The 21,578-nt window shown below is 37.9% G+C and overlaps 1 protein-coding gene across 6 annotated transcripts in view; it reads left to right on the top strand.

Annotated features, from left to right (window-relative positions):
• The window catches only part of CCDC192 (coiled-coil domain containing 192), a 198,013-nt gene that overhangs the window by 50,065 nt on the left and 126,370 nt on the right, over nucleotides 1–21,578 (top strand). For all 6 annotated transcript variants that reach the window (XR_014309555.1, XR_014309556.1, XM_082723100.1 and 3 more), the window contains exons 4-5: nucleotides 3,895–4,026; nucleotides 4,875–4,931. Coding sequence is in view for 4 of the 6 variants with exons in the window: in XM_082723100.1 (XP_082579226.1) it covers nucleotides 3,895–4,026; nucleotides 4,875–4,931 (189 nt within the window). In the remaining 2 variants the exon portion in view is untranslated. The remainder of the gene's footprint in view (nucleotides 1–3,894; nucleotides 4,027–4,874; nucleotides 4,932–21,578) is intronic.

Here is a 21,578-nt window from a genome sequence, read left to right as displayed (position 1 = left end):
GTAACTTTGGGTTTCCTCTTACTTTGATGCTTTTTTTTTTCCTGTGTCATAATTTGAATTTGAATTTAGGCAGCATTCCTAAAGGCTTCCTGAATTGAAAATTAGACTTTAAAAAGTCCTAAAACCCCCATCTAAACAAGGGCATAAATTCAAAATGGCAACTAACATGTTGTGACTCAGCAATAGAGCACAGTCCTTCAGGCAGTGCTTAAATTTAGAGAGAAAAAAAAAAAAAAAAAAAACCTCTGATGTCTAACGTTTATTTTATTTCATTTTACTTCCCATCTCTTTTTTCTTCTATCCTTTTGGATTATCAGTCTTATTTGACAGGCTATTTTCAAAGAGAGCTCAGAAATATTGTCTTAAGCCGATAAACATTTTCACCACTATAAAAGGGAATGCAACAGGAAATTATTAATTCTTGCCCCCAATGTATCTATGTGTGGAAGAAAAAATAATATTTCTTTATTCTGCTGTTGTAAGGTGATGGTACATACATATGAGAATTAAGTTTACAAAGTTAATAAGTAGAATGATCTTAGCAAAGATTTTTCCCAGCCAATTTGACTACGTATTGTAAGTTTTGACAGAATTCTCCATTCATCCTTCTGGGGAATTATAATCTAGTTTGAATACATATGACTGGAGAAATACCCTATAAAAATAGAGCAAAGTAGCACGTAAAATTCTATTATGGTTACCAAGGTCCTAGTATTAGTGAGTTGTAGGATTGAGACTAAAACATAGATCTCTTGACTACCAGTCAAAGTTCCTTAGAGGAAAGCTAAGCGTGAGGTAAATATACCTGAGTCAAAGGGGTATTCAGACAGAGGAAAAGAAAAAAGATGGTATTGATGTCTATGAAAAAAAGAAGCAAGATGTTAGGACATAGTTCTCAGGTCTTAGAATAAAAGAAAATAAATTTCTTTCAGGTAAATAGGTAAACATGCTGAGAAAGAATGCTGAGGGTCATGTAGTTAGGAGAGGATGGAGGGGGGTGGTGCTCAGATCATAGGCCTCATCTGTGCAGGCAGCCTTAGCATTAGGAGGTTTGGATATAATATAGAACCCAGAGTTGGAGGCAGACCAATGTAGACCCAAATCCAACCTCTTCTTATTAGCTGTGGGCAAGCTAATTCACTCCAAAAAGTATCTAGTTCCTCATTCTTTAAAATGGTGATAATTAACAAAAAATAAAAGCAAAACTCCTTATAGAGTTTTGAACAATGGACTAAGGTAACTTATGTCAAGAAGTACCCCGCAGAATTCATGGTAAGGTATAGCTACTAAATAAATGTTAATTACAGCTGCTTTTCCATAGACTTGACTTACTTGGCCAAGAGCTTGAACTTTGGAATCAGTTAGTATACCAAAAGAATGCTTATGGTAACAAGTAACAAAAAATTCAATTTCTAAACAATAAGGAAACTTATTAGCTCACTCTCAGTGAGTCCTAGGATGTGCTTCTGGTAGGTAAGAGAAAAATCCTTCTCCAAATCATCAAATTTCCTCCTGTGCAGTGTGAGGGGTCCAAATTAGTTCACCTCTCTTCACATACTTAACTGTGGCCAAAGAAAAGCCAGACTCTACTTGGTTTAGACCTTGATTCCTGAACCAATCAGCAGCAAAGGGAATGGGGTTTTCATGATTCTCAGGCCCTGCTTTAGGAGTTGGGGTCAAATTTGGGTTTAGGGAATCAGATCCAATGTCTGCTGCTGAAAGCTTGTGTTCCAACACTTACTTGCTTTGCCCTTGGGCAAAGGACAACCTTACACAACTTTACTGAACTTATTGAATTCCCTTACCTGCAAAATGGGTAGGAAGCAGAACTGAGATAAATAAAAGTGAAAACAAAAGTTTCTGCAGAGGGCTTGATAAGTAGTTAGCACCCAGTAAATTATTAATGTCATTTTTATTCACCGATGTATTTTCATATTATATAATAGTTCTAAAATGGTCTGCCTTTTTAGGTAAATTGTGAGTTTTTTGAGCATAGAAGCAATATCACTCTCATGTGTTACCTCTAAAGTTTTACATATAATAAGTGTTCAACATATTTCTTTAACAAATGAGTGAATAAATGAATATCTCTTGAGTGAACAAATGAAAGCCTGAAAACAATAGAACGTATATTTAAAAGAAAGACAACCAAATGGTGACTGGTCAATGAAAGGTCAGGGAGGATAATGAGAATAAAATAGGCCAGCCTGAGAAAAACTGTATTTGAGAGAAAAAATTGCCAGATTTAGTGAGGCCTTTCCCCCGAACACTAGAGTGGTTGCAGGAAGTAAGTGAACTGAATGCAACTCGAGTTTAGGACAACTGGCTCAAAAATGCAGTGATGTCTTCAGACATGTTGTTTTTTAATTTGATAAATAATAAATGTTTGAATAAAATCCCTATCAATACTTACTATAATCTAGAGGAGGTAGAAGAAAGTATAACAATGATAGGTACTGAGTACAGGATATGTTTTGAGCATTATTCTAAGTATCTCTCTTACATAAACCTATATAATCTTCAAAACAAACCTGTGAGGCAAGTACTATTCTTTTCATCTCCATTCCCATTTACAGATTGGAAAATCAAGCTCAGAGAGACTGAGAAACTTGCTTAAATCCCACAGACAGTAAATAGGAAAGTGAGATATTTACCCCAACGGTCTGACTCAAGAATCTGTATGTTTAGTCATTACACTGTACTGTGGAATAAATAGAAGGGTGCCTAGAAAAACCAGGCTCCATCTCTAAACTATCATGTACTTTAGAGTTAAATGCATCACTGTCCGTGAGGAGCACTACGGGTCTCCCATGTCACTGAGAGCTGAAAGGTGTAGCTAGCCGTTGATCACATACGTGCCCCTCTGGTCCTCCACATTGCCCTTCGGAATCTCCAGTGAATAACACAACGGCTGGGCTGTGGAGAGTGACAACTAAACAAATAACTGTAAAGTGAATAATTGCGAGGATGAGTGGATTTGGATCTATGCCAGGGTATATGTGATGTGCCCACTTCATTTCCATGGAGACCAACCTCTTCATGCTTCTGCTTCCGCATTTGGTAAACTGTCTTTAAAAACTTGCTGCACTTTTCAAGATGAGACAGTAGGCTTCACAGTGACCCTTGGAGTCATATGAAAGAGATATTTAAAGATAGTTCATGCCTCCAAGGACACACTGGGAACTGGAATGAATACAAGGTGTGTGTCCCTTTCCAGAGGCTCTTTCAGAATTGTTGCTGAGCTATAGGGAAAATGCACAATAAGCTGTCTGAATGAAAGGAAATGCTAGCCCAGGGGCTCTCCAAGGGAATTAAGGAATGAGGCACTATCAAACTACCCTTTCCTCAAGAGGCAACCGCAAACAGTAGAATGAAGACCGTCACACGCAGACATTTTCTGCTTATGTTTTAGCATAGATCTACCTTCAATCAGACTTTACCTTGAAATTCCTGCATTTCCCTTCAGCTGCTTAAATGGTGAATATTCATGGCTGTCAGAATCCCTACTCTTACTAAAGAGCTAGAGTCCCCCAAGAGTTAAGTTCCAAGAACAATATACAAGCCACAATTCAGATTTCAGCTGTACAAATAGAGTATAATCTTAAAACGTAAGAAAGATGAGTGTTGAGCTTGTTGCTCTAGAAATTGCTCTGCCTGTTGTAACCATGTAGTCTCATCTCTTACACCGAAAGATCTATTAATAAAAATAAAATCAACATTATTTCCTTATCTTTCTATACTAATCTTTGTCAGCTATGAGGAATATTCCAGAAAGCATTATCATATTTAATAGATATAAGTGGTATGCAAAATATTTATAATTAGACTTTTAAAAGGAGCTTTAAAAAAAAATCACTGTATTTGCACGCCCTTACTTACAAGAAGTGTCTTTAGCTTGCAGCCTCTGAAGGAACAAAAGCAAAACTACTTGAGCAAGTTTCCTGGCTAGAGGAAAAACTAGAGACTCTGAACCATAAGGAAGACAGTGGGGAACCATATGAAAAAATGGTTCTTGCAAAAGACCAGGTATGTTGTAGAAGAAAAAATAACCTTTCTCTTAAAAAGTTACCTGAACTTATATGAACTGACAATTCTGTAGTCCTTTCTGGATAGGCTGGAAGTTCGTATTTAAATTCAAGATGGCACATAAAAATATTTGTATTTGGTAAATGTAATTGTATTTCCTGATGAATATTCACATATAAAAATTAATTTTGTTAGTGATATTTTAAAAGTTTGTTTGATATGGAGCCTCTTGGACCATATTAGCTGAATATTCTACTTACTTGTAAGTGGCATGAACTACACAAATGTTTCCTTGTTTTTCAGGTTGAACTTAATCAATGAATAGCTTCTGTGTAGTAAAATAAATAGATCAGGAAGTTTGTCATGCACTTAAATCAATGATAAGAAGTTAAAAATCTTGGACTCTCTGGGCATTTATGTAAAAATTTTTTTTTTTTCTTGTTCAACTCAAATGGGTTTGTATCCGTTTTTGGTATATATATATATTTTCACACAAAAACATATCCATATGTTCCAAAGGTAGGTATAAACCCATTTGATCCTACACATATATATATGTAATATAAAGTAGGTCAGCAATACCTTCAATACATCAAGCAAACATTATTTTCTCACTCATTTCCTAAATCTTAGCATATTTGTGTTCTTTGTTGTTGGGCTCTTCAATAGATTGGACAAAAGGTAGGGATAGGAGCAAGGATTTCTCAATGATGATTTCCAAAGTATGTAGGCAAGTTAGTGCTGCCATTCATAGGATTTGAGAACTAGTATCTATTTCTATCTGGAATCTTTTGAATATGTAAAAGGAAGAGTTATACTCTTTGTTTCTAAACTTTTCTCCTTTTCAGTGCATTGAGAAATTACAAGCTGAAGTAAAAGCTTCCCAAGAGCAACTTACAGCCCATGTAAGTGGTTTTCTCCTTTTTTAATCCCTTATCTTACATCACGGTTATCCTGGGAATGAACAGTCAGTCATTTTTCAGAAGTTCTAACTATTGTCTTTCTGCTGCATACAAAATCACAAGTCTAAGAATCAGTATTTTTACTGCCTATATGAAGTTGCTTTCCATAAATAGAGTGCTGATTTCTGCTGATGGTAAAAATTATAAAATTGATGTGTTATCTATAACCACATGGTCTAATCAGGGACCACCAGGATAAGAGAACAAGAAACTAAGGGTAGAAAGATGAGGAAACCAGGCAGGTTTAGTGAGTGAATGAAAGTGGAAATGATTGGCACATTGAATACAGGCTTAGAACAGTGTTGCTTAAACTTCAGTGTTTCGAGAATTACTTGGGAAACTTTTAGAAACAAACTGCCTGGAAATTCTGATTTCTGCATGCCTTGGGTAGGACCTGAGAATTTGTACTTCCAGATGATCCTAGATTCAGGTGATGCTGATGCTGCCAATTTTGGACCACATTTCAAGTAGCACTGTATTGTGTGCATTCATTCTGTCCCAGTCTAGTAATTCTTGGGACAGGTGACCATAAGAGATGCAGAACTGTTCATTTTCCCTGCAAGTACTCTACTGAGAGAGGCTGTATGAAATTCTAGGGTGTATTTCTTTCTTTTTTTTTTTTTTAAAGATTTTATTTATTTGACAGACAGAGATCACAAGTAGGCAGAGAGCAGGCAGAGAGAGAGAGAGAAGCAGGCTCCCTGCTGAGCAGAGAGCCTGATGCAGGGTTCCATCCCAGGACCCTAGGGTCATGACCCGAGCCAAAGGCAGAAGACTTAACCCACTGAACCACCCAGGCGCCCCTCTAGGGTGTATTTCATTGACACTTTGGCCTATCTTCACTCAGAGAATGAATGAGCATCTCCTGCGACAAGATCCTTGCATGTTCCACACACATAAACCAGTTGTCACCCTGCCTCTGTCCCTTCCCAAGGATCTGAACAATTCTGATATTTTACAAGTTTCCCGGAAGACTTGCTCACCCTCTTTTCAATGATTTCTTCTATCATATGTTGGGCGCTGGGGGAGGACTTCCTGATTACGTATATTAGCTGGTCATGTTAAACGGCTAATCTGAATAACAACAAGGTCTTATACTATCTGAGACCTGAGAGACTACTGTCCAGAAGTCCTACAGAAATAACTGCAAAATAACAAATTCTCATCACCATCCCTTTGATATTTGAAATAAGCTAATCTGGATAAATCATGGTAATTGACTGAGGGCTGGGTATGGAGAAAGAAAAGCTAATGTGCTGTGGCGGTTAGCAGAGCTTTTAGCTTTAACTTCAGAACTCTTTTGGCCTTGTATGCTCAACTGACCAAGCGTGAAAATGATTAAGGCCTGCATTTGTGACATGGTGACATATTCAGACAGCAGTATATCTCATTAGCTCAGTTTTCTGTTGCAGATGCCACCCTCTGGTCCCACCCCAGTCTGCCCCTGAGGGTGCCAGATAATGACTATTGTCAGAGAAGTCTTCTCATGCCAGACTGATACTGGCTGCAGGCCATTTGCCCAGGGTGGGTTTAGCTCAGAAATTTGTTAAGGAGAGCAGATTGTTCACTAAGGTTCTGATATTAGCTTCCAGCGTCTCTTCATGCAAAGCGGATTTAAAAAACAAAACAAAACAAAACCATAGTCACAAATGCCTTTAGGAAATTCCTGCGGTGTCTTCTTCCATTGCCTAGCTTGTGGGGAGTCTATTCCTGCACCATGCTGGTCCTGGCCTGGGCTTGTCTGAACTGGGATTACTTTCTTGTATTAGGGTATGGATACCCACAATGGAGATTTCTGCTATGTAACTGCTCAAAGTTAGGTTTTAATAGAGCAGGGTGGTTGCAAAACTTTGCTTCAACCCACCAAGAAGATTTAAATGAAAATATTAATAACAGTGTTTATTGAGAGTAGATTTTGTGTCTATTGTGTGATAGGTGCTTCATATATTTTCTATTTTAAGTCTCAATACAACTCAACAAGGTGGGCATTATTTTTCAGGTAGGAAAACAATATTATTTGTTTTCAATGTCAATTCTACCCATGCTTTTGCAAGCACAATTTGCTGTCTCTCCAAACTGTATTCTCTACACGCCATTTCAGGTATCAAATGGTGTTTATAGAAGTTCTTTCTGCAAGCTTGTCTCTCTATTCACTCTGAGTGATTCATCAGTACATAATGCTGCAACTCTCACTTCCATGCAAATAAACAACCCCCTCCACCCCCATCAAATTCTTTCGATCCTAATCATCCCCTAATTAAAGCTCCTTAGGACTGTAATAATTTCTTAAAACATGGTTCATTGAAAATAACCTTCCAAATGATGTTAATAGGTATTCTGGGGGGAAAAAAATTGGGAGGGGTACTGGAAATGAAGTTAAGTTAGATGGGTTTAGTTACTGCAAGATTTATCAGTGTATAATCAATCTCCAAGAGAGGATCATAGTATGTTTTCTTCCAAGGGTGTTTGACCATGAGTGCACAAAGGTTTAGAGACTGCTAGCATATTGCATCAAATTAAAGCAGTATGTTTGCTACATATGACTTAAGTATCTTGCTGACACCTTAGGCTCGGCATACACAAGGTCAAATTTATCATCTTCTAATCCTATCTCTTAAATATGTCCCTCTTTTTGGATCCCCACAATAGTGAATAATATCACATCGCTGTCGTTTATTCTACATCCAAACTACCAACCAGTATTAAAATCCTACCTCTCTCTGCCTCCATCCCACATTTAGTTAGTTGTCAGGCTATGGATATGTTTTTGAAAGTTTTCTCACTTCTATGTCTTCTATTCCATCATACTGTCATATCCCTAACTCTTTCTCACCATCTTTCATCTTATTGCTACTGGCCCCCCAATATTAACATATTCAGGTTCAGAAGCTCCTGCTGTCTGTCCCCCTAACCCAAATCACAATGTAATCCTTTTGCTCTCACACCATCCAATCCTGTTTGCAGAGCATGAAAGGGTAAAACTCATGTGTGAAGATGTGGGGTGGAGGCAGAAAACCAAACAGAGACAAAGAGTAATGTTCAAAGGGAGGATGAAACCTACTGGGGCAGCAGAAAAGAGAACAGGGATTGAAGGACCAAGGTGGTCAGAAAAGAACTCTGTAGATGGGGTGAGGGTCCTTCTGGGATAGGACACTAGTAGGCTCCTGGGAGTTCTAGGGATGCCTAATATTAAGAAATAACTGTTAATCTCAGGAAACAAAATGAGGGTTGCCAGAGTGAAGGAGGCTGGGAGGGATGGAGTGGCTGGGTGATGGATATTGGGGAGGGTATATATTGTGATGAGCTCTGTGAACTGTGTAAGACTGAGCAATCACAGATCTGTACCCCCGAAACAAATAATACATTCTATGTTAATAAAAAAAATGATTAAGAAAAATGTTAAAATGTTAAGGAAAAAAAAAACCTAAAAAAAAAAAAAAGAAATAACAGAATATTAATAGGAATTGTCAGGCAGTATATATTTGAATCCCCCTAAATGTTTAGGAATCATGTATAAAGCTTGGAATTCCTTTTTGGGCTGTGCCTCCTCAATGTCACACTACTGCAGGATGTGACTCTGTAGTAGTCTTCTGGGTTCCCTGCCTCTGCTCTGTAAGAGATTTCCAAAGGACCATTCCTACCCCAATCTCTCCACTCTTACCCTACTCCCACTCTGACCCCCCCCCCCCCACTGAATAAGCTAATAAAATGGCACTTCTGTCTTCTTTATATATCCCATGCCAGCTGATGCCCTGTGAGTTTACTCTCTGTGTTCTCTTGGTCTGGACTATTCCTACCTCTGCTCTTTATCCAAATAATTCTTACTCTTCTTGCAAGACTTGTATCAGGGATCAACCTCTTCCTTAGCCCCCAGGTTACTTTCTTTGGACTCCCATAACCTCCTGTACATACATCTATTTTAGCTCAAAATAATACTTTTTGTTGATATTATCTGTTCATATATCTGTCCCCTACTAGACTCAAAGGTCATTGAGGACAACATCAAGAGCGTGTCTCTGTAACTATCACTGCAAGTACAGGGCTAGACACATTACAGCCACTCAATATATCTGCTAAACTGAAATGAATTTTACTTTGATCATGTCATTTCTCCCATTTCAAAGCCTAGAGTAAGACAATGGTTGCCCATTACTCCAGAATAAAGTCCAACCTCCTGACCATGGCATTTATCACACTGAAAATGAGGCTCTGACCCCCTTCCCCGACTTCTCTGTATCACACATCCGTATCACACATCTGTGACTCCAAAAATGCCATGCATTCCTGCCCTAGGGGTTACGCTCGTGGTTTCTTTCAATCTGGAATATCAGTTCCCACCAACAATTCTGATGAAGAATGCCAGTTTTTTCCCCATTCTTCATCAGAATTGTTCCTTCCAGGAAGTTTCTCCTGACCATCCAACCAGAAGTAATCTCTTTCTTTAGTACTTTCATAGCACATCTCTATACCTGTCTTTTGTCGCTTGTCACACTATGACGCATACGAGAATTAAGCAATGTGAACTAGCTTTTCCCCAAGACTGTGAGCTCATGGAGAAGAGGGAGCAAGTCTCTTTATCTTTATGCCTCTCACAGGGTGTAGCTCAATACCTTCTTCAGGTTTCACTGAAATGAATTACTAAAATGGCTAAATTAAAAACAAAGTTATTCTGGTATTTATAGCCATCTACTTTAAATTTTATTTCCTAAAAATACAGTTACATAAGGTGTTATCATAATCTGAATATGATACTTTCAAGGAATAACAAGGAAAGGACAAAAAGTAATGATCTCTTAGAATGGAAATAGAAGGAAAAAGTAGTAGCAAAAGCAGTACAGTTCTGCAAAACCCCTATTTCAAAAGAAGAAAGAAGAACATCCAAAGAAAACTATGGTCTTAACATGAAAATTAATAACCTGTGGCTTTCTTTTATTCAGAGTTTCTTTCCTGTTACCCAAAAGGTGACTTATATTTTCATATAATTAAATTGATAGCTATAAAATGTAGAGAAGACAGAAGCCTAAAAATTTCAGTCTGAGTTGTCACTACTATTATTTGGAAGCTTAAAATCTCATCTCATTAACTTTATGTAGTCACAGCTTACACTTTTCAAAGATTACAAAGGGTCATAAGTACACACATGAATACCCACTCCAGCCACCCAGAGGGCTGACCTGCCCGAGGCATTTTTATCAACCCTTCCCACATGATTACTTATCTACTTAGAGATCTACACAAGATTAAACAAATATTTGAAGCAAATATTTATAATCGCTCAAAGGTAATTGTTCATGTCAGGGCAATTTGAGTCAGGACTAGGTATGTTAAGGAAAAATATCCTTTTAAAATTAGTGCCTTCCAAATTGTTGAATCCATTGCTTTACTGTTTTTAGCATTTGGGGGTATAGGTACTTAGCCTCTACTCTGTTGTTGATGATCTGATTACTTGCAGTAACCCTGAGTTTTGCCTCCCTGCTTCACTTCCATCTCAATGGCCAACCCATCTTTTGTTCTAGCTATCCCCCAAGACCTTACCATGGTCAAAAGTTCCATCATAGTCGATAGGATTATTTCAAAAAGAGAAATCTGGGTAACTAGGAGGTTGATACTCAAGTGCTATGTTATTCTCTGCACTGTCTTGTATGCTTGACATATTTCTAGTAAAGTTAAAAAGTTAAGAATATCCAGAAGAAGAAACCATTCCAATGAATTGTATAGCATGCTTCAAGCTGTAGGACAGATGAGTATTTCTTTGAAATCAGAAGTTCCTGACTTAAAGTTCCTTAGGACATAGTTAAACCTGGAAGCAATAAAGATTAAGCAATAAAGATCTTGAAGCTTGGAATCAGGAAAACAAGGCATGGGAGGGCCCACCGTGGGTACCCAAGACAGAGTTTTCCTGAAGAGCTGATTTCACTTCTTTCTTTCCTCCTCCAAAGAAGCTATCAGCTGCCTTCTAAGAATCTACAGGAGCCCTCAGTTCAGATCAAGAGCAAACTCCTCTCCCCTAGGATTCCAGGCCCTCTGTTAATTGGTCTTTTCCTAGTATGATAGAAGACATGGACTGTTTTTGTTGCTATTGTGTTTCTTGGCTACAAAAGCATCCATTAACATATCTGGCAATTGTACCCTCATATCCTTTTCAGTTACATCTCTTTCATCGTGCACAGTCTTGGAGGGACTATAATTCAAAATTCCCTATCAATATAGTAGCTGAGGAGTGGGCATCATCTCTAAGCCAATTAGATTCTGAATATTAATTCAGGTGAAGCAAGAGAGGAAGAATACCTGGAAGGGATATTTCTGTGATGCTCCGGTCCAAGAAGCATGATGAAGGGGTTTGTGCTGCTGGCACCAAAACTGCTCTAGTTCGTTTATTTCTGAATGTGATTCCTGTGCATTTTAGGAACCATCCAACAATCCTCACAGTTTGAAGAAATTCCCTTTTTCTTTAAACTAGTCAGAATCACACTAGGTATTTAGACATGATAAGTTGTGATTCTTATGCTGTCCAAGTAGTTCTCAAAGAGTGGCCCCTGGACTAGAAGCATCAGAGTCACTGGGACTTGTTTGAAATACAGATCTTGAGGCCTCATCTCATACCTCCCAAATCTGAAACACTAGGAGGCAGACCCAGCGATAGTGCTTTTGAAATCCTCCAGGTGATTGTGATGATGGCTAATGTCTGAGAAGTGCTGGACTGTCCAATAAAAGCCTACCACTTTCAAGCTGGACCCTTTATTTTTATAAGAATCAGAATCCTTGAACAGCATCTTGCTGTTGGGGGCCAACCTCTCTGTCCTTATGCTCCTACCTCTGTGAAACATCTCTAGGCCTGATTCTTAATACAGCAAGCTGGGACTGTGGCACATAGGATATGTTTGTTCAACTGATGAGCCAAATGGGAACAATCTCCCTTCTCTTCCCATCCAAATCCCATACTTCTATGTACTCAAAGTATCACTTCATTTCCAAAGCTTGTCATGACTAATTCTAAGATAAAGTGACAGTAATGAATACACCTTAGAGTACTCTAACGATTTACCGTTTTCTAAATGCTCCCACCCACATTATGTCATTCATTTCCCACAACAATCCTGTGAGGCAGGTATTACTACTCCTCTATCAGATGAAGAAAGTGAGAGTCAGAGATAGTAAGAAGCCTGCTCACAGCAAACTTTTAGTAGGAGGCAAAGTAAAGACTCGAATATAGGTATATTTACTTCAGGATCCCTGATGCATAAGTTTGGTTTCACATTTAAAAATTTCACACTTAAATCAGAATTTTTGCTGAATATATATGCCTACACGCATAAGCCAGTGTGTCAATAAATTCATTTTTATGATCTTTTAGCTGTATTGTATTCTATAGACCTCCTGGCTGTTAATTACCCTGAGAGGGTTTGGTGGTACAAGCACATGGTGCCCTACCTACCTGAAGCCAATGAGCAATGGGGAAATTCCTACCCTATGGGGCCATTCTTTCAGAGCCAGACATGTTGATCAAAATGGAAAATTCCACTATGATTATTTATGAACACCACACGGTTGCATGTGGAATAAATCTCAGAAATATTTTTATCACATTAGTTGATTATATTATAGTCAACCCTCTCTGCATCCCACCTTCTTTGGTTGGTTTGTCTGGACTGGATGACTATGTGGTCCCTCTTCTGAATCCCATACCTGGTTATTCCATGGTTCATCTCCCACATGCTTGAGCTAGAGAGGTTAAAAATCAGAGAAGAGTAACAGAGGCTTTCAAATACCATGGATAAATGTTACTACCAAACTTCTCTGTGGGCTTGGAAGGGGAAAGGGTCTGAATTCTCACTTCACACCAGCAGGATGCTTGTAATTTAGAATCAGTGCTCTCTGAACTTTGAGCCATCAAACAGACCTGGCGTAGTAAGATGTGATTAAGTAGCTAAATTCTAAATACTGATGAGGTGATATTCAAAATAAAACTTTGGAACTCCATCAGGATCTTATTCAACTTATCTTTCTGTTTCTTTTGCCTAGAAATCCAAGGCACAATAAAATTACTGTGGGAACCACTAATCTTAGCTGCTGGATTTCCTAATGAGGGCAGTTGGAGGTACAGTGACCTAAGGCATGAGTCTGGTCACATCTTGCAAGCCTAGATTCTGGCTGATGTCCAAGAGGCTCACTTTCCCCTCAACCAGATCTGAGTGCTATTCTTCATGTTCCAGAGATGATAACTAAGTTTAAGCTGAATAAGCACCCAAAGACAATTCGTGCCACTCCACCTTTTTAGAACCATCACATGTGCTGGATCTTGGTTTTGCCACTGAGTTGGATACAGAGTATAATGCTTTCACTTTTTTTGGTAAATACCTATTAGCTACCTATGCATTTCTTCAAACACTTATTTTTGTGCCTTATATGATAGGCATGTACTTTTCACACCAACATTTTATCAAAGAAATACCCAAATTTTAGAGGTCCAAACATCCAATATAGGTCATTGTTATAATCTCCATATACTTGTCAAAAAACCAGATGGGAATAATGTATGATTACACAAAGCATTTTCTCACTTTTGATTCCGAGCTGCATTAATCTAGCCATTAATGCTCACACAGAACTCAAACTGTACTATTGTTAACAGAATCTAGTATACATTATATTTTCATTATTTTTTCTTAAGAATTCAAATCACTTTAAGATGAGTGAGAATGATACTTTTCCATTACAAAGAAACATAAGGTTCTGATATAGTTCATGAGGGCTCTTTAAAAGGCCCCACTATCTGATTCTTGCCAGAGAGAGGGTAGTAACCGAGAGCCAGTCCCTGGACTTGAAGGACTTGGCAAAGGTTCCTAAAGTTCTGTTCCTCTTATCTGTGGAGAGAAGCTAATAACATCACTTGGCCTCACAGGGTGTTTTAAAAGTGAAGTAGGGTGACATGTATGAAACAGTTAGCAGAGTGCCCAAAAAATATGAAGGTTCAAAAAATCTACTAACAGTTATTCTAAAATGAACTGTTTCACCATTTTTATGGGACTGTGGTTAACAGCCTTATAGAATAAAGTACTTTATTTTAGCTGCCAGTTTATTTTATAGGGGGTACTAGGAAGTTAAAGAAAAAATTACTTTCTGAAGAGAATCTGGTTGTGCTCTATCAGCACTTTTTCAGCTCAATTCTTTCCCTGGTGAATATATTTTTAAGCCTTTGGCAGAACTATCTCCTTGTAATTTTTCTGTTTCTCTGCATTATAAGTTTCCTAAGAGTAGAGCCTGCATCTAATTCCTGATGTCTGCTCCTCAGTTGGTTCTCAATAAGTAGGGGTCAAATGACTTAGTCAGTCAGACAGTGGGTGAGTGGATGAATGTAAGTTGAATTCAAGAAGTATCATTTCAGGTCCCACAATTTCCAAGAAAGGATATCAGCTATATCCCCAGCATAGTTGGCCATTTCTATGAGAGAGCTCTCGGCGTCACTGTACTCTAGGGTCTAACCAGTAGTATCACTCCATACTTAGGTTTAAAAAGCTTGGATGAGAGAAAGCATATCACAGAGGACTGCCTGAAATAAAGTCCATGTTTTCTTTTAGAGAGACATCCTAAAATCCTTTCTCAATTAAGTGAGGTCAGCAGACAGCCAATTTCTACACTGTATCAAGTTGCTTGAGAAATGTTTTCAATGAATATGGGAGAAGACGTTTGGCATGATGCTAATAACTTAGTTTGGGAAGACTTTATAAGAAAGCTTTCTTAAGGGCACCTGGGTAGCTCAGTCAGTTAGGCTCCTGGTTTCAGCTCCAGGCGTGATCTTGGAGTCCTGAGATAGGGCCTGTATTGGGCTCTGCCCTCAGTGGGGAGTCTGCTTGTCCCTCTGTTCCCTCCCCCTGTTGGTGCTCTTTCTCTCTCAAATAACTAAAATCTTTAAAGGAAAAAAAAAAAAAAAAAAAAAGGAAGGAAAGAAAATAAAAAAAAGGAAGGAAAGAAAAAAAAAAAAAACCTGTCCTATAAAGCTCAATATTGTTTACTGTCAGATTATTATTGAGGAAGTTTATTATTACAGAATATGCCATCTGCCCCACAAATATTGGTACCTTCATTAAGCACTGGGCTTACTTTTATTCCATGGATTCTGTCTCTATAAATGGTTATTTTGACCACCAGAAGGTTGAGAGTCAAGTTCTTTGTGCCTCACCTCTAACAAGTGTTTAGGTAGGATGTCAGGACATGAAGTGTGTGAACCAAACTTCTGAACTTGCTCCATCTTATTTTCCTGCCTTTACATTCTTTTTACCATATCTTTCAAGTTTATTTCAGCGGCCTCTAACTTAATATACCTACTTTTTCAAGCTATACTAATTTTTTTCTGAAATGCATAATTACCAAAGGAAATCAGTGAATCATAAAGGAAGTAATCAGACTGATTCCAGAGTTGGCTCCATTGACTACAGATTCAAAGATGTAAGTCTCTTACTTAAATCTCTTAGTGGCTGCTTATGAACAGTAAGAGAGTAAAGGTCAGGTAAGGACCTTGACCAGATCCTTACTACTTTTCCTTTGACAGTTTGAACTCCTGACCTTGTCTCCTGCCTTCTACTGACAATTGACACTCAACTATGACAGTGATTTGAAGATCTAGGACTCACTAAATATTCCCCTAGGTTCTGGCCTCCAACCCTTCCCAAGGTGGACCCTTCCTTCTGCTACTTCACCCACTTCTTGCCTTTCAAAACCAGGAGTACATCTCCCCCAACTGACATGCCTCTCTAGACCCCTCAGGCTGTAACTATCATTCCCTCTAGTGCATATTCTATGGCTCTTTCCTTCAGGCTCACTTCTACTCTGTTAGTTGAATTCCCCAGTTCTGAGACTTTGCTTTAATCTCATATAGTTCTTGGTGTAAAGTAAGTTCAATAAATACCTTGTTGAATGAATGACCAAATAAATATAAGAATCTATCTGTATGTGGTAGTTGCTATTTAATGTGAATTTTAAAAAACAAATTAAGGGGCGCCTGGGTGGCTCAGTGGGTTAAGCCACTGCCTTCAGCTCAGGTCATGATCTCAGGGTCCTGGGATCGAGCCCTGCATCAGGGCTCTCTGCTCAGCAGGGAGCCTGTTTCCTCCTTTGTTTGTGCCTGCCTCTCTGCCTGCTTGTCATCTCTTTCTGTCAAATAAATAAATAAAATCTTAAATAAATAAATAAATAAATAAAAAATAAAAAGCAAATTAAGTGTGCCCCTCTAGTTGATAGCAAATCACCTAGAAAAGATACTAAGAAATTACTTATTAATAATTCCCTAGTGAAGAAACAAAAGCAAAAAAAATGTTATATCTCAAATGGATATGGCCTGTAGTTTATGAATATTAAACTTTATGTTCTCCTGCTATAATTTTATACTGTTATAAAAGATTAACTATAATGTTTAATTTAACCATAGTTATTTATTTATACTCTATTTAACTTCACAAAGAATTTGAGATAGGCTACAAGAAATGTACGCATGAAATAGATGAATTTTTTAAGTACATAAATAACTATAAATGAGAATATATATTAAAACAAAATAGCAATAAAAGGAGAAAAATTGAATATAGATGTTTAAATCATAACTTCCCATGCAGTATACTTGAAACAGAAATATAGCTATGATGTTCTTAACAGCCAAAGGCAAAATGGAGAAAATGATAGATGAGTAGTTCTTATCGTACTGTGGGAAGGAGGTTATTAATTATTTTCTAGTGAGTTAATTCTGAATGAGACTTTATGTTGGACTTTATATTAGGAATATTAAGAGATACAATCAGAGGGTAAAAACTGTCAGTAATACCAGGTCAACAAATGCAGTTATAGATTTTATATGACTAGTTCTATAAGCCCCATCAAAAGAAGCCAAGGATGTAGCATGTAAATAGTTAAAATAATCGTTACTCACTCTAAGTATAGTCTAGTTGGTATTGCATATTTTTTTAAATCCCCAGTTCTTTATGATAATTCAACAGGAACATTCAATTGCATTCAAAGCCCAAGTAAGTAATGCATAAGAAGGAAGATGGCCAGAATAAGTCATATGGGTCTGGAGGGGGCATAGCTTCCATAAGAGGGAGACTAAAGCCCAACTTGGCTAGATTATCAAGTTTTTCAGAAGACGAAAATCCAGATTTTTGTGTGAAATTTCCCCACTTATAAATGTTGGCAACTAATTAAAAAAAATAGAATGCTCTGTGTAGCAAACAAAACACATTTATAGGTAGCCTAAATATGAATTTTAGAATGGATTTTAAGCTACCATTTTCTTATATCTTTTCTACAATTTTGAGAGATGTTCTTTACAGAGGACATGATTGTGTCATGAATGTAGGTGAGAAGGAATTAGTTTGCTTTTATAGCTGCTATTCCAGCCACCCTAGTTTTTTGAGTTAGAAACAGGCTAGCTGTTGTAACAAATAGACCCCAAAGTTTCAGTGGCTTAGCACAAAAGAAATTTCTTGCCTATTCAAGTATTGTGAGTGCTCTTGTTCGTGCAGAGATTCTGCTCATTCTTTGTCACTCAAGGTCATTTAGTGATAAAGACTAACAAAGCCTCCAATATCTTTGAAGGGTAGATTCCCACTATGATGATTTGGGATCATCCCCTTTCTAGATGGTCAGACTAGAAGAGATCATGGAGATATGTACTTGGGAAGCTTATAATGACCTAAAGAGTAGTCTCCATTCTCACCTCATCCCATGGGGGATATATTTAAAGACCTTGCAGTGGATGCCTGAAACCACAGATAGTACTGAACTCTATACATACCACATTTTTTAACACATATATACCTATGATGTAGTTTATTTTAAAAATTAAGTAGAGTAAGAGATAACAATAACTAATAATAAGAACATGTACAATAATAAACTATAATAAAAGTTATATAAATATGGTCTCTCTCTACTTCTGAAGATATTTTATTGTACTATATTCCTCCTTCTTGTGATGATGAGAGCTGACAAAATGCTTCTGTGATGAGATGAAGTGAGGTGACTGACATAGGCATTGTGATGGAACATGAGGCTACTTTTGGCCTTCTGACAGCACACCAGAAGGAAGACCAGCTGCTTTTAGACCAGGGCTGACCTTGGATGATTAAAACCGTGGAAAGCAAAACCACCGATAAGGGGGACTACCTATCTGCAAATGATGCACCTAACTTCTTCTTACATTCATTGACTAAAACTTAGTTGTGAGGCCACAGTAATTGTAGGGAATCCTGGGAAGGGTATTCTGTCTGTATACCCAGGAAGAAGAGGGAAGCATGGATTTTGGTTAGCAAGTATCAGATTTGACCACACCAGAGTTTAAGTCATTTTACTTATCCTGGATCTATAAGTATTTACAACTTTACCTCAGAGTAAAGGACATGAGAAATTGGTTTATTATTATTACTACTACCACTATTACTAAACCAAGTAAAACTATTACTAAACAGGTAAATACCAGACAATCAAAAGGTATGAGAGAGAATGTACAATTTACCTCCATGTCTAACTTCATGAGAATGTATAAAATATAGTATTTTTTTCCTTAAATAAAATCAAATCTGACTTAAGCCCCTACTGTCACTGTTATCCAGAAATTCGGTCTCAGTTATTGGTAGGAACAATGGTTCCCTCTCCTCTCTGAGGTTTGCCAAGGTACCCCTGGGATTTTACTCGCCAGAAGTTGGGGAGTACTATGTTCTTTACGGCTGCCATTTTTCTGTTCTGTGCCCATGTGTATGGGTCCATACGAAGACCTGTGGCTCTTTCGGTGGAGCACTAAGTTTTAATAGAAGATTTGTGGGAGCTTCTGGCCTATACATAGCAGTCAGAGCCAAGCACACCTGCCCATTTGCAGTCTTGTTGTCCAAAGGAATTAGGAAGAAGTGGAGTATGCTCCCTGCCATCTGAAGAACCCCCAATACCTCACCCTCTCTCTTTGGATGAATCAACTTCCTCCTCTCAGGTTTGTTTACTTTCTTTTCTTTCTCAAAGCACCAGATTCCACTTCTCTTCTACTTGAGATATTTTTAGGTTCTCTTATTAATGAGACAAAGCCTCTCAGCCAAAGGCTTTTCCAGATGCTCAAAACTTCATCAATGAATGTTAATTTCCCTCCCTTGCATGGGAATCAAGGGTGGTGTTGGTGTTGGCCTAGGGGCAATTCCTCTTTATGAGGCTGTTGTTTCCAGGTTGGATTTATGTGAAACTCAGACTGTCTAAAGAGTTATGTGGAAATGTATGCTTAGATAGTTGAGTAGAAATTTAGTGTATTTTTAGTTGGTTTTGTTGCTCAATGTGAAGAAGTATGATGATTACTGATTAAAATCTGAACTGTTAACTTTAGCTATTAGCTTTGAAATTGACTTTGACTTTTCATCATATCTCAGTTTCCAATCCCCAGGGATTCGTCTATCATCATTACTAGGTATATTAGACAGTAACATCCATAAGAGAAAGTGTGAGCTCTCACACTAGTCATGAGGTGTAACAGAGTCTTTGGCAAGGTCTAGGAAGGGGAGAGAGAGAGAGATAGAGAGAGAGGACAAGCACCTACCTTCCCCTCAACCTCTCCTTCCCATGACCCACACCTTCCACACACATACACCCAATAAACTGAGCATATTAGCTAAGTATTCAAGAAATGTTTAAGCATTACCTGCTTGCACTTTTTTCCCACTGCACATTCAAAAGAGACTACCTGGGGTCAAGGCACCACTCTTCTAGCTTACCAGTCATATGACTCTGGGTAGATTGCTTGACCTCAGAGCCCACAATTTCAAAATGGTTCTAATAAATGGATCTAGTTCATGGGGTCATCATCAAGAGTAAATGAGTTAGTTAGTGTCATACTTAGAAAATTCTTAGATCAGTACCTGCCGTGCTGTAAATTTTATACAAGTGCTTGCTAACTAATACAACACAACAAAAATAACACCACCACCACCAAAACAAAACAGCAAACATTCCTATGGCTTTTTCTTGAGTTTTAACAGCATTCTTGATGAGAAAATTCAGCATCCTTACTATCTATAAAATGGTATCATCATAGAACCCATCTTAATAGGGTTACTGAAAGGACGAAATGAGTTGATAAAGGTAAAGGGCTTCAAATTGTGACTAGGGCATAGCCCATGAAGAATTGCCATTCTTTTGCTTTACTCTGATCTTCATTTGCTACATATTCTTTGATGTTTATATAAGTCAAAAAGCATATTTTTTCAGTACCAAAATCCATTTCATTGAGTTTAACTCTCAAGTACTTCATTGTAGTCACAATAAATACATGTTATTGTGTTAATGCTTATAAGAATTTATTCTTAATAAGGACTTATTCTTTCTGTGTCTGAAAAGGGCATGTTGGAGATCATCTGCACCTGCCAAAGGAAGCCCAGAGGAGCTAATAGGGTGTTTTTGCTCACCTTCGCTTGAGCAAGAACATAGTGATTGTGTTACATAGATGCAATTGCCACAGGGAATGGAAAACTACTGCTGAAAAGTTTTGCAACTGGAATAGATCATCTTTGATGCTCAGAGGCGATTCTGACCATACTCCTGCCCTTCTACCTTTGCCTTCCCAGCCTTTATTTTTCTCAGTCCTCTGGGGAATGTCGTCCTACCTGATTCTGTCCAATTCTTGCTTGACCCCTTAAAGAAAAGATCCTCACTGGGAGTTTTGATGACGCATATTGCCCCTGTGTAGTGCTAAATGAAATGCAGCTGGGTTAGCCAAAGTCTTATTTGACATTCGTTTTTGGATGCACATTTCTGGAAATAAATGTGTCTTTAGTGGGAGAGCCAGTGGAAGGCAGAGGTGGGTCTGTGGGCACACAACTTTCTATGAAACCTTTCTGATGTTGTTCTTCACTTTCCTGATTTCAGTACCTAAGATATGACTTAAATTTGCCCTGTTTCATTCTGTCCTTATTCTGTTTAGCCTTCCCTTTTTAAAAAACCGTGAGGAATTCCTCTAGGACAGAAGCACCCTCAACTGAGTTGAATGAGAAACTTCAGAGCTGTCAAGGATTTACTTTTTAAAATTTTAATACAGTTTCCTAGATACTACTGATGATGTCAATCTCCTGTTTTGAAAAATAAAAAAAGGAAGTTGTTCCTAATTTTAAATGGTAATTTAAGTAGCTGCTTATGTGTAGATGTTTAACATCTGTAGTGTTTCAAATATAAATAATTCTACCTTTTGTTCAATCATTTCCCTTGGTTGTAGTGTCACTGAGAGCTGACATAAACCCTACCAGGAGGCTGCAGGGAGGAAGAAGGGTCTGGGAGAGATCTCTTGAGCTTTTATAAATGAGAAGTTATTGTTATAGTCTTAGAACCTGTAATAATAGTCAGCAACCATACAAATAAATGATTTAGACAGACTCATCTAAATGGGAGTGATTTCTCAGAAAGGGACAATCGGTCACAGAGTTGACAAATGGCTTAGGTATGAGTCATTTCAAAAATAAAACTAAAAATAATAACTCCACACCTTTTAAACTTTTTCCATTAATAAGTTATGGCAATACGATGTTGCAGGAAATACGGAAGATTTGGGCTTCTCATAGAGAAGACACAAGTAAA

This window comes from Mustela nivalis, assembly GCF_964662115.1.
Source record: "Mustela nivalis genome assembly, chromosome: 3".
In the NCBI taxonomy this organism is placed as follows: domain Eukaryota; kingdom Metazoa; phylum Chordata; class Mammalia; order Carnivora; family Mustelidae; genus Mustela; species Mustela nivalis.
The sequence above is the reverse complement of the archived record's forward strand: the minus strand, read 5'-3'. Positions and strand labels throughout refer to the sequence as shown.